The sequence below is a fragment of the Sceloporus undulatus genome, chromosome 6, assembly GCF_019175285.1.
Source record: "Sceloporus undulatus isolate JIND9_A2432 ecotype Alabama chromosome 6, SceUnd_v1.1, whole genome shotgun sequence".
NCBI lineage: Eukaryota > Metazoa > Chordata > Lepidosauria > Squamata > Phrynosomatidae > Sceloporus > Sceloporus undulatus.
Genome location: NC_056527.1, coordinates 135496679 through 135510712, shown reverse-complemented (window position 1 = coordinate 135510712; position 14034 = coordinate 135496679). Strand labels below are relative to the sequence as shown.

Sequence of the window (14034 nt, the reverse complement as noted above, 5' to 3'; positions counted from 1 at the left end):
GCACCACGCTCTGATGCTGCTTGGCCACATGTGCCTGGGTTTTCATCTGCGAAATGCTGGAGAGTGTGCAATTTCAGGAACTATAGGCCAAAACATTTTTCCAGGTCCTGATTTTTGGCTATTTATGTTTAAGCTGGTTGGAATGGGAACTGCAATGTTAAGATTTATTATGCTGAGGGAGGTTTATGGTCAATTTAAATCAACATTCTCTCTGCTGGTTGCCATTCTTCTTGTAACTTTGGGAAGGATGGCAAGCAAGGCATGACAGAAATAACTACCCATTGATATATATTGCCTGTGAGTCGGGAAATGACCCTCCTCTTCCTATTAGAGCAAAAGAGAGGCATTTGAAGACCCAGAATGTTTCCCTGCAACAATTTTGTTATTATTTGAAGCTGCTGCTTCCTTTCTCTTCCACTGTTCTGGCCCTCAGTTCTTTTTTCTCCTCATGCATATTACTTCTTCTATCAAGGCATCAGACAGTCAGGGCTCAAGTTATGAATATATGGATGTCAGAGTGCTGCCATGCCAATCAACTTTGTCCAAATACCAATATATTTCTGAATGGGTGAATACACATATCGCCCTCCCTAAAAAGAAAAGCAAGAATTGGTAAAAAGGAGGTGATTTTTCAAATCTATGCATTTATCTTATCCTTTGATATATGTGTGTGTGGGGGGGGGGTATGCATGATAGTAGTCACCATAACATTAAATGGAAAGAAATGCCATGGCTTAATAAAAGAGCTTTTTCTTTGGTAGTCTGAAGCCCTGGTGGCGCAGTGGTTAAATGCCAATGCTGCAGCCACAAGGTTATGAGTTCGACCGCAGGGCTCCAAGGTTGACTCAGCCTTCCGTTCTTTCGTAGGTTGGTAAAATGAGTACCCAGCTTGTTGGGGGAATGGTCTAATAGATTGTAAACTGTTTAGGAGATTATCACACGGAGACTTGCCATTATTCGAATTCTTACACCACTTACTAGATGACCTCCTCACACACTGGGCCAGTTATCTTCACCTCTCAGCCAAACTCAATTTTCAGGGTTGTTGTTGAGATATAATGGGAAAGGAGGGAGAAGAACTATATCTGTCATTCTGAGCTCCTTGGGGGGTGATCAGGATAAAAAAGCAAAACACGATAAGGAAAGAATTAGAATAATAACAAGAAGACTTCTGCATGACACTGTGAAATCTTCAGGTTCATGGCATCAAGGATGAATTTCTAGTTCCCACTAGACACACATGTTCCAGCATTTTAAAGATTGTCCCCACAACCCGGTCTCAAGAGACGTACGTACTAGTCTCGGCTGTTTCATATTCGCTGTCTCTCAGCAGCTCAAAGATGTCCACCTCCACTTTGGCCTTCCCAATCCGCTCTGGAGCCCGATTGATCCGATTCCTGGCCAGCGTGATGGACAGCCTTTCGCCTCTGCTGCACTCCATTGGGTCATCCAAAATGGCCGCTGCAAAAACAGATGAAAGGTGAGCTGGTCAAAGAGGAAGCAAAAAATAAATTGGAGGGGAATGTTACAGAATCCATAACCACAAATGTCAGCTTGGGGGGTTGTTGTTATTTCCACTCTTGTACCCCTCTTGCTGGCCCACTTGGAAAGGTCACGTTTAAGGCAGGGCATATGACAATCTGATCTACTCACTGAAAACTGGGCATTGCAGCAGATGAGAAAGAGCTGCTGTGTTGTGTGTTTACTTGTAGCATGTTTCTTAAAAAGGGGAAGAAGTTTAACATTAATCTCAATATTCAGTGATGCAGCAGGAGCAAGTCTACAGAATCATTTGTCAAGCCTTGTTAATAAAATATGTTACTGTTCTTGACTATTCAATTTCAGCCACAGAAGAGAGTCGGGATGGAAAGGGTTCTTTTATGTGTGTATGATGGTTCTAAACATACTGTATCTATACAGTCAATTCTCTCCAGACCATCTCTTTCTGGCAGTGACTAGCACTGATATCTGTGGCCACTAGTCAGGATGGCTGTAGATCACCTTCAAAGTTAGTAGCCATATGTCTTTGTGTATCTGTTGGTGGAAAGCATGAAGATGCACTCAGGTCCTGAGGGTGGCACTTCCCCTAAGCCCCTGGTTGGTCACAATCTAAACAGTGTGTTTGACTAGATAAGCCTCCAGTCTGATCCAGAATGGCCCTTCTTATGTTCTTACTGTCACATAGGGATAGGACAATCCAAAAGGATCTCTAGCAGCCATTGAAAAGCCAGTGTGCTGTAATGGTTTGAGCGTTGGACAATGACTCTGGAGATCAGAGTTTGATTCCTTGCTCAGCCATGGAAGCCCAATAGGTGACCTTGGGTGAGTCACACATTCTCAGCTCCAGAAAACCTTGTGATAGGTTTTACTTAGGGTGGCCATATGCTGGAAGGCACACAACAGCAGCCATTGGCCAAACTTCTGACTTAGGTGATCTTGGAGGACCACCCAAAACTCCCACACTGTGCCTGCTGGTGCAAAAACAATCAATAATTTATTCTGCCTTCAAATGCTCTCTAATATTTGGAGGGCATGGGAGCATTTTCACCATGTTTATGGGCTTTTCTGGGCCATTTTAGGACAAGGAGAAGGTTTTTTCCACTGCACAAAGTGAGCTGAAGTCACTTCTGTTCATTTCTTGTTACAAGAAAAAAGGACCTTTCCTGGGCCTAAACTGACCTGGAGTTGGGGAAATGGTGGAAAAGCCCTCCACAACCCCAGAGGGCATTTTGGAGATAAAAATATTTTTGACAGCAGGAGGGCACTAGGGACCCTCCAATATGAAAACTGTAACTATAACTGTAACTATATCTGAACCTTCCCCATCTAACTGTGCCTTCCTGATCATGCGGGACAGAATTTGTAATGGGATGGTAACTGCAGCACAACTGAAGGACACAGTGTAGATAAATCAAATGGCCTACATTTTGTGGTCTTGGGCAAGTTACAGCCTCTCAGCCTCAGAGGATGACAGCAGCAAACCTCTGAATATCTCTTCACATGAAAATCCAGTAAGAGGGTTGCTTTAGGGTCACCATAAGTTGGAAATGACTTGAAGGCACACAAGAGCAACAAATGTGCATGACTGACACCGGCACAATAATGTTTTTCAGTGCAATAAAAAAAATTAATTTCAGCAGTTAAGAATCTTCATTTCATGGCTGTAGCCAATTAACTTTTTAAATTTCTGTTTGAACAATCGGGGCTCTTTTTGCAGAAATGAATCAAAGACGCTGGTGATGTTCTTTCTAGACATTTGCTGCAAGAGTGATTACAGAATGGAGCAGGCAGAGCTCAGAAAGTGGGTTTAGGAGAGTCATATGGGAGGAGCAGAGCATCTTCCATCCTCTGGCTATAATTCCAAGTTTTGCTTAATTGCTGTAGCTCTGAAGAATTTTTATCTAAAGTGGTGATATTCCAAGTTAAGGAACCAACCAAAGAGGGGAAGCAATGTGAGGGAAGGGATGTAGGATGATGTCTTTGCCCCCTGTAGATATACACAGATCTCTTGTTCAATTTAATAGCATCCGTGCCATTGAATTAAGAGGCGGAGAGATAAATGACACCGATAATGCACAGAGCAAGCTATTCATGTACATCCATTCTTCCAAATTTGACTCCAGCAAAACAGAACACCAGCAGCTGGGCCACCAGTGGGTTTTTAAGGTATTTTAAGTAAATGTGACACAAGAATTCACATCTCTCTGCAAGTTCATAAGAAACACTCAAATGCATTCTAACACGTCATACATATGCACAGACATGTGTGTGCACGTTCACACACACAGTTTCTAGGCATGACCCTGTGAGTTTTTAGAAAACATAAAGAAAAACTAGAGTGAAGCCAAAGTTTTTATGGCTGGCATTCATAGTTTTTTTGGGTTTTGGGGGGGGGGGTAACTTTCTCTGAAGATGCCAGCCACAGCTGCTGGCAAAATGTCAGGAATAAACTCTTCTAGAACACAGTCTCGCAGCCTGAAAAACCCGCAAAAAACTATGGATGCTGGCCATGAAAGCTTTCGACTTCACAGTAAGGCAGTCTGTTGGGACCTGGTGCTATGAGACAGTTGGTTGCTTTAAGATGGGCAGTACTCAGAGCAGCGAAGATAGCTAAGAGTCAGAGAGCCAGGAGATGCAAAGATTGTTGGCCTATGAATCCATTCCTCTGCCACCCTCTTTTAAATGTCTCCCAAGAAATTTTCTTGGCCTTGCCACTAACAATTTGTGCCCAGAATGAACGCAAGAAAGAAGAGTTCATTGCAGATGCCTGTTAGCTGTTCCATCAATTGTTAGATTAAGTTCTGGGCATTAAAAAAATGCTTGTGCTTCTTGTTGGCTGGAGAATAATACTTGGATGCTATAATTAGGATTTGGTCTACAATTGTAGCAGAATGAGATGGGGATGATGTAGCAGGGGGCAGTCAAATGGATTGAATCACGTCAGACTGGAAAAGCAGCCAAGAAAGAGAGAGAGAAAGAGGGAGAGAGAGAGAGGAGGAGGAGAAGGGAAGGGAGACAGAGAGAGAGATTTGCAACAGAAAATTGGTGCATGGGGGCATGATTTGGATCAGAACCACATTATGGATCAAGGGCCCAAGGCTGTTTCTCCTCCAGAATAAAAGCAGCCATATTCAGCACAGTTCAAGCTGCTTTAACACATCATGACTAATATATTACATTACATGTAATTTGCCTCCTCTGTGAGAAGGCTGCAACTACCTCACTCCATCATGCAGCTATGAAGGAGCAGCAATAGTAGGATGAGTAATTCTGGATAGCTTTGATGCATCTGTAATTTCCTAACCCTCATGTTTACATTGCATTTTCTTTTTTATCTAAAGCATTATATAATGCTTGCTTACAGTCTTGCATCTGTACTTGGCCATCTTCCTGTGTGCCTCATTCTCACTTTTCAGTATACAAACTCCCACATTTATAGACTGCTTATTTTTATTTCCTTTACATTTATCATTGGCTTACAGCCATGCAGGTATGTCACCAGATGACAAACTTGATGAATCTAACAAAGTAGACCATGTCCATGAAAGTTTATGCTAGAAAGTTATTTCTCCTAGGTCCAAAACACACTGCAGAAATAATCCCATTGAGACCACTTTAACTGCCCAGGCTCAGTGCCAGGGAATCTTGGGAGTTGTCATTTATTGTGGAACCAGAGCTTTCTGACAGAGAAAGCTTAATGTTTTCCAAAACCGCTTTCCCCAGAATTCCCTAGCATTGAGCCAGGGCAGTTAAAGCGTTCTTAAACTGGATTATTCCTGCAGTGTGTTTTGGACTCTAGTTAGTCTCAAAAGTGCTACTGGATTCTTTGATTTTGTTGTTTGCTATAGTAGATAGAGGGTTCCCAGGGCAAGGACCATCCATCCAATGCTCAGTATAACTGCCAAGAAGCCTCTGCTCTGGGTTTCCATCCATCTCAACTTGAAAGAGATGGTGCACTCTGCATCTGCACTGTAGAAATAATGCAGTTTGACACCACTTTAAGTGCTGTAGCTCCATCCTATGGAATCCCAGGATTTGTATTTCTGCAAGGCCTTTAGCCTTCTTAGCCAAAGATTGCTGGTGCCTCACAAAACTTCAAATCCTAGGATTCTGTAGGATGGAGCCATGGCATATAAAGCATTGTCGAATTGCGTTATTTCTGCAGTGTAAATGCATCCTGAGAAATGGGACAAGGGCCATACAAAAACTGTACGAAGAAACAGATTAGACATCTCCAAAGCTTCCTAGCCTTATCTGGTTCTTTTTTCTTCTTCTGTTTCTTCTTCGTAATGAAGCGGGTGTTTAAAGCTGACCAGAATCAACTCAGGAAACATATGGAATGGCTCCTCCAGACAGGTACCTTGGCAAGCATTTTTAATCCTTGCGGCAACATTGTCTTTTCTGCTCTGCTTACACACAAGTACTATAATCAAATGCAAAGCACGTGCAGTTAATCTTCAGCTCATTATGAAATTGAGAAAGGTTGAGCTTTCCTATAAGGCCAGGAATGTAGATCTCTGGATTAAAACACAAAACAAAAATTTAACAAGCATGGAGAGGATGTTGAATAAGAAAAGAAGAAAAGGAAAAGGGGGGAAAGGGCAAACAGGGTTGCCATTTTGTCATGGTATGCATTTAACAGCAGCGGAAATCAAGAGGCCAGGCATCCTCTGAATCAAGGGAAAGTGGGGGTTTTTGTGTTGGGTTTTGCTGTTAAAGGCATGGAGCCTCTCTGTGTGACCTGCTTAACAGGATTTATTGTAACAATAGTGTATTTTTAGTGCAAAAATAGGATTGCTTGATATTTCCATGGATCCTCATTCGATGCCCTCAACAGCAGACAAGCATATAGAAACTCAGCAGGTGGCACTTTTCCATGGCATGGAGATGAAATTATTGTTATGTGTCATCAAGTCGGCTTTGACTTATGGCACCTCAATGAATGAGAGCTCTCCAAGAGGCCCAGTTATCAACAGCCCTGCTCAAGTCTTTAAAGCTTAAGGCTTTTACTGACGCAATCCATTTGCAGCATGGTCATCCTCTTTCTTATTGCTTCCATTTTTTCTCCCATCTTTTCCAATGGGGAGACGAAACAAGGGAGAACATTTCACTGGCTAAATTCCTTCTGCTAAATGCAAAGGTTCAGGATTAGCATTAAAAAAAAAACCTTGGGAACACAACTCTTTTACATAGCAAATGACCACTTTTCTAGCTTCCCCCCCTTCTAATACTGAAGGAATATAATCAGTTAAGCAAACCATAGTATTTTCCCCATCCCACAAACCATTGTTTTAAACTATTGCTTTGACTTCTGACTGTTTCATGGGCACAATCCATTACCAGTTCTGAGAAAAAGCCAAGAAATTTCTTATGTGACTTCGCCTTAGCATCAGGTTTCTAAGTGGATATAAAGCCAGAGATTAGATCTTTCACAACAGAGTGAAAAATGCCATACTCACTGCAAAGCAATTGTTGGGAAATCCTGATGATGTGTGGCTACTTCAATGGAGGATCCATTGTTTTTCTACCCTTAACCCAACTTTGCTCCAAACTAAGCAAAGTTGGGGGAAATCGTGGCTTTTCCTGGAAAATTTGGAGTGACCTCACATTCATTTGGCATGTGGATAGATGGATCAGATCCAATTTGGCCAGATCTACTTGTCCGCATGTATAAATAAGGAACTGAACATGTAGCCAAGCAGCAAACAGGAAGGATCCCAATGCCCTTTCTCCCTATAGTCCTATACTTTGGAGAATGTTTACAACTCCAGTGATTTCTCTCAAAGGCCCTGAAGAAGCTCCATTGGGTTTTTTAAACACTGAATAAACAGTTGATCATCTTAGAGCACATGGAGATTGTCTCCTCTTTGTTTGCTGCCAGTTGTCCAAATGCCAAGAGCTGAGCAGGGCACGGAAATTGGATGGTCTCTGTCACTGCTGTCACCACCACATCCTCATAGGCTGGAGCTCCATGTAAATCTTGCCTGATGCCGAGGACAGAAATGGAAGCCTGAACTTCTTGCTAATCACATGTTCAGGTGACCATTTCTGTCTTCAGAAGAAGTTGTGGCATACTGGGCAGACATTACTGCGAGGAAGCAATAGCATTGGGCCTGAAAACAGGGGTCTGGCCAGTGGGGCTGATGAAGCATTGGCCCAGCTGGCCCATATGATGTGGATTTGATCCAGTGCAAATGGTCACCATCATGGGCAGCCTGGAGTATAATCCTCTGAATGAGCCCCGGATTATGCAGTTGGTGTAGGCATGCTCTAAGGCAAAAGCTCAAGGATCAAGGCAGGAGTAGGAATCATGCTGATGACTGCAAACACCACCAGTTTTGCCTAGTAGAACTAGTGTCAGAGAATGCTGGTGCTGAAGTCCAAGAACATCTGGAGAGTGAGATTATTCTCACCCATGAGGGTGCAGCCAGAACAGCCCAACAGTCAGGGCTGGGATCTCCTTACAAGGCTTTGCTGAGAGAAACAATCCAACAGAAGCCGAGGAATGGACTGGTCTGATACCAATAGGATTGATATCATGAGTTGGTATCAACAGGTGCCAAGTCCTACTCAGTAATCCAGGCCCAAGTGCCAGCCTTTGAAGTTGTGACTCTGTTGCTGTTCTTGACTCATATAGCGAGAAGGAAACCTGGAAATGGCACAGAGTAGTAAGCAACCCTGTAATAGCCAAGTGAGAATCTATTGGCTAGACAAGCTTTGCAAACCATTTTTTACCTTCTAGCATTCCTTGGAAACATAGTGAGTTTGTTCAATAAGAAGATCAATAAATGATAGATAAGCTTCCCTGTACAATCAACTACTATTTGGGCGTTAACTGTTGATGGATATCTTTAAGTTGCATTATGCCTGCTTTTCCTTCTTACAGGTCTTGATCCTCATAAAAATCTTGGCTTGGGCAGCTTATTAAACAGACAATATCTTCAAAGAGCAGCCTTTTGAAAAGAGGAATGTCCTCTCTATGGTATGTTGCCACTATACCAAGCACACATTATCGAATCCAGACAAATATAGGAACAAGGCCAGGTAAGACAATATCCTTCCATGGGTTGCAAAACATGGCAGTGCACCTTTTCATTCCACCCTGGGGGTACCAGTTACAACTCCATAAAAGAATAACTCTCCCATTACTTATTCTCAAATTATGCAGAAAACCAATTCCCAGTAGATCTATTTTGTAATTTTGTGCCATTAATATTTTCTTGCATATTCACAGGATTATAGTGAGGGGTAGTTAGTTTTTACCAAATATTAATCCAGCCCGCAAATCAGAGTGGGTAATGAGATTGAACTGAGCTGTATTTATCATTATCGCTGGCAGACTAAAAGGGTAATTTAATGTTTTAAAAGGTTGATTTTAAAAACTTTACGTCTAGGGAATACTTTGCCAAAACTGGCATAATAACAGCATAATTAAGAAGCAACTAAAATCTTTATTTAAATTCACTTTCATCTATTCTTGTCAGTAAAGTACGGGGACATGCATAAAATAAGTCTTTAATCCTTCCAAATTTACGGGAAAGCCTTTGAACTGTGCTAGCCACAAAAATGACTTCACAGTCCTGTTCATCCCAGGGTTTTTTCCCCTTTTCCACCTTCTTGATTTCCTAGGCTTCTCTGTTATGGTACATCAGTGGGGAAATTGCTCATTTGATTGGAATTTCTTGCATGAGAAACCTGCACTTGCACAATAATCACACATTTGTGTAGGCTACTCATACTAAATCCTGTTCGAAAACTTGAAATCCAACCATTCCCTCCATTTTCTATCCTGTCCCTTCCCCATAAAATCAGATGGGGGGGGGCTCTTATCTGTATTCCTGCTATGACTGAGGATACATTGGCCAAGTCCTTTTCTGTAGCAACACCGGAGTGATGGAACTCTTCGTCTTCTGTCACTTTGCTGAGACTTTCTAAACTATGTGAGCACCACTTTCAAATTTGCCTGATGAGGATTTTTAATGGCCGCAGGGAAAGATGGTAAATAGGCTGGTGATAATATGGAAAGCACTGAATGAAGTGGCTTCAGCCAGTGCTCAGAGTTTATATATAGATATCAAGATGGTGACTGTTGCTTTGTTGGCACTTACTAGTGCAATGGCCCCACAAATATCAGGAAAAAAAGCAGGGAGTGGAAGGAGAAGAGGAAAAGATTAGGGATGTGGAGGAAGAAAAAGGTAGGTAGGTAGACTTGGGAGAGTTACAGTATGGCCCCTTATATTCATGGGCCCAATAACTATGGTTTCATTTACCCACATCTGGAAAAAACATCTTTCTAGGCATCTGGAGGTCCTCCAGCACAACTCTATGGACACCATCTGGCAGAAGTTGACCATAGAGATACACTGGAGGACCTCCAGATGCCTACCACTAAGATAGAGAAAAGAAGGTTAAGAGGTGATATGATAGCCCTGTTCAAATATTTGAAGGGATGTCATATTGAGGAGGGAGCAAGCTTGTTTTCTGCTGCTCCAGAGACTAGGACCCGGAGCAATGGATGCAAGCTCCAGGAAAAGCGATTCCACTTCAACATTAGGAGGAACTTTCTGACAGTCAGGGCTGTTCAACAGTGGAACACATTCCTTCCTCGGAGTGTAGTGGAGTCTCCTTCCTTGGAGGTCTTCAAGCAGAGGCTGGATGGCCATCTGTCGGGGATGTTTTGATTTGGATTTCCTGCATGGCAGGGGGTTGGACTGGATGGCCCTCGTGGTCTCTTCCAACTCTACGATTCTATGATTCTATATTACAACCAATTTTTTAGTGTGGACATCTGATAGCATAACACTTTAAGACTACAAGTCTTTTTTCACCAAGAGCCTTATAGGCTAAAAATATGAATGAGTTACTCCACCGTTACTCCAGTCTTACCAGGTTTCTGGGGAAAGACTTTTTGATTGTATCTTTTGGTTGCATTTGGTTGTTATTTCCTCTTCACCAGACCCTAAATAGATTTGCTGAAACCAGTATGGAATAGTGTTTCAGGTGGCCAAAAGAACATATCAGTGTATCTAAGAGAACACCAGTTTTTCAAATCACAAGGAAATTTAAACGTAAGTCCAAAAGAAAGGCTCATGACAACAACAACAACAACAACAACAACAACAACAAATGGTTTTACACCTGAAAAAGACATCTCGGTATTTAATTGCTGGAGCATATTCTCTTCATGTTAATCGCTCTGTCAACCAATACTTTTCTAGCACGAATATGCTGACAGCATCAATACACTGGCTAGTGTTTTTTTTAAAAATGCACATCAATAGATAATTTATGTTCCAACCACAGTAACTTCATAAGCAGTGAAAGGCTGTGCTGAATGATCACTGTTTATTCATCCTTTTTAGGTTAACTGGAATGTAAATGTTGTTTGTTAACTCCCCATAGACTCCTCCTCTATATAAATTCCTGAACTAACGCTGAAGGTTTGTGGCAAATTGTGCGCATTCCAATTCTGGAATTAATTTCAGATATTCACTTAGTCAAATCAGATTTAGGTGCATCTGGGACACAAAGCAGTGCTAAGCCACAGAAGAATAAAACAACTGAAGCATGGGGAATCTATTCATCTTTTAAATGTGCTTTGTGTGCAAAATGATCTAGCCCACCTCTTATAGGGGAGGTGAGTCCCTAGAAGGACATTAGAAATACAGCATATGTACAGGTTTCTTCTCCAGTTCCAATATAAATCAATGTATCAGTGATGGCCTATAAAGCCCTACATAGCCTGAGCCAATCTTACCAGACAGACACCTCTGATCTGTTTTTCTATAATGATTTTTAAATATATATATATATATATATATATATATATATATATCTGTAACATTTTCTTAAGTACACCATCTATGCACAGAAATATGTGTATGGAGGTAATGTTACCTTAGCAACACTTTTGTCCAACTACTGTCATGATGAATTTTGAAGTACCAGGACTCATCTAGATAGTTTTGTTTCTAGATAGTCTTCTTTAAAACAACATGCACCAGCACCATGGACCGTGCTTTACTGTAACCCTTCCAAAGGTTGAATCAAAGTGTCACAGAGTTGGAAGGTACTCCAAGAGTCATCCAATCCAACCCTCTGCCATGCACTTGTCAGAGATGCCCATCCAACTTCAGTTTAAAGAGCACCAAAGAAAGTGATGTTTAAGCAGAGAATCCAAAACCCACCAAAGCAGTCTGTTCCATTGCTGGCCAGTTTTTACTGTCAGGAAGTTATTTCTAATGTTTAGGTGGAATCTCTTTTCTTATCATTTGCGCAAGTCTTGAGAGTCATAGAAAACAAGTTAGCTCCTTCTTCTACTGGATTCTTGAGCATATCTGTCTCCAGTGACCTCTTTGCAAGGCCAGAAAATACTCTTTAAAAAGAAGCATTTCCATGCTCCCAATCTCATAATTCTCCAGAGGTGATGAACTCCCAATCTCAATGCTGCCAACTTGGGAGGGCACATATCTGGAGGCCACAAGGCTGGGAAAGGTTAGTTTAGTACAATAATTTTTTTCAAGTATTTAAAGATGGCAACCATATCACCTCTTAATCTTCTCTTTTCAAAGTTAAACATACCCAATTTGCTAAGCATTCCTCATAGAGCTTGGTTTTCTGACCTTTTGTTATCATGCTTAGCACTGTTCTTACCATTCTCTGGACAGAGGCTTTGAAACCATAAGTAGATGTCCAGCCACTCCCATTTTTTGTTTTTTGGGGCTGGTGTAACCTGTGACTGATCTTGGGGTGTGAAAATTGGTGCTTTAGGTCCCAAAGCTTACCTACCTTTAGCCTAGCCCTAGCAAATTCTGGCTGACTTTCTTATTCCCCTTATCCTGATCCAAGGGAAAAACATTTCCAAACAAGCATGAGGTCCAGTGAATGTGTGGAGAAATAATTCAGTTATCATAATAGTGGGGCTGGTGAGTAAGAGGTTCAGCATTTTGGACAGTTCCTTTAACATCTAGATTAAACCCAGGACAAATTCACCATGACTGGTGCAACCATTGCTGCAAAGAGTGCTGAAAAGAGAAGATGGCACAGTGCTGTCTTTGCAACGCATACTCCAAAATGTCTTCAGCAAGGAAAGGGAACTAAGGAGAAGTCTGTTGCATCTTTATTATATCCTTGCTATATCTTTCCCTCCTGGCCCACAAATACATCTTTCAGGTCTTCATTTCCCTGCATTCAAGAACAGCTATAATGTGGACAGTCAATCCGTTATGCATCAACTGTACTCCTGCCACTTCCAAAAGCCACCTTGACCAAATCAAAGCTAATTGGTATTTAATGCATTTGATTTATTTTACAAAGAAAGATGCAACCTAGCCTTGCCCTCCCCCCCCCTTTTTTTTTTGTCACTTGAACTTGGTTAAAGATGTTTGCAAGATTTGCTTGTTTTTGTACATTTCTCCCTCTGTTGGAATCAGTCTCACCCCTTCAGGCTGTCAATTCAGTAAACGGCGAGGAATTTGCAAAGTCCCTCATTATGGGGCTGTCAAGTGGAGCTCCAGTGGAGAAACAGAAGGGTTTCTGTTTCTCTGATGTGATGGATCCTGCTGATGGATGATTTAAAAATATCTCCTATTACTCCAGGAAGGATGGGACGGGGAAGGGAGAGAAAAGTTATACCAAAGAAAGAAAGGGGAAAGGATTACTGCATTTTTAACCTCTTTCCTGCACGCACAAAAGGACCTTAGTAATGTTTGGCTGATTATAGTGGTACTGTTCTTATTGCTTTTGGAAAAGACCCGAGGACTGTATTTAAATGGTTTTGGTCCATTCCTCCCCTCCACTTTCTTTTTTGGAAGCAGAAACAGAATGGATTCAGGTGAAGGAGGTGGGATGGGAATGAAAGGAGAGACAAAATAGCCTGCAGCTTTTCAATTCCACTGCTTAATAATAGGGTCCATTTTCTCTTCTCTTAATCATTGTTTTGTGTGCATCAGCTATAATATATACATATATATATATAAAAATAATCTGCTTTTTCAAATTGCCTTGGAGCGAAGACAATGGCTTGCAGCCTTCCTCCAGAGGCCCAGGACGTATTGAAAGATGCTGGGCTGCAGACAGGGTCTGTTAATATTCCAAAATGTCATTTGCCTGCCAAAAGCTTATCTTTCCACCCAGGTAAAAATGCCCCATCTGGTACAAGCAAGGAAGTAGGTTGCCAGGTTACTAGCTTCTCCTTCCCTCCTCTGGCCTTTTGTGGTCTCCAGTATAACAGCTCTCTCCTTGCGTGAACCACAGAGGTGCAGCTATCTCTCTTCCAGAAGTTCAAAACACCTGCCACATCTGTGTGACATCCATGGGCCACCAAATCCAGGAGTAGATAGTACACTTCTGCACACACACACACACACACACATATAAAGGTGACTCTTTTTTTTGAGACAGGCAAGGTAAGAACAGGAGCCAGCTCAATGAGTCATGCCTTGTCTGACTGACTGAACAAACAAAGCCATGCACACAAAAACGGAGGCTTTTGATGCTGCAAAGAGGGAAGGGTGGTCCAGCTGTCATTCTGAC

General features: G+C 41.9%; 1 protein-coding gene across 1 annotated transcript in view; it reads right to left on the bottom strand.

The window, feature by feature from the left end:
- The window catches only part of GRIK4 (glutamate ionotropic receptor kainate type subunit 4), a 434886-nt gene that overhangs the window by 172407 nt on the left and 248445 nt on the right, over positions 1-14034 (bottom strand). Inside the window, exon 3 of the mRNA XM_042475094.1 lies at positions 1297-1461. Coding sequence (XP_042331028.1) covers positions 1297-1461 — 165 coding nt within the window. The remainder of the gene's footprint in view (positions 1-1296; positions 1462-14034) is intronic.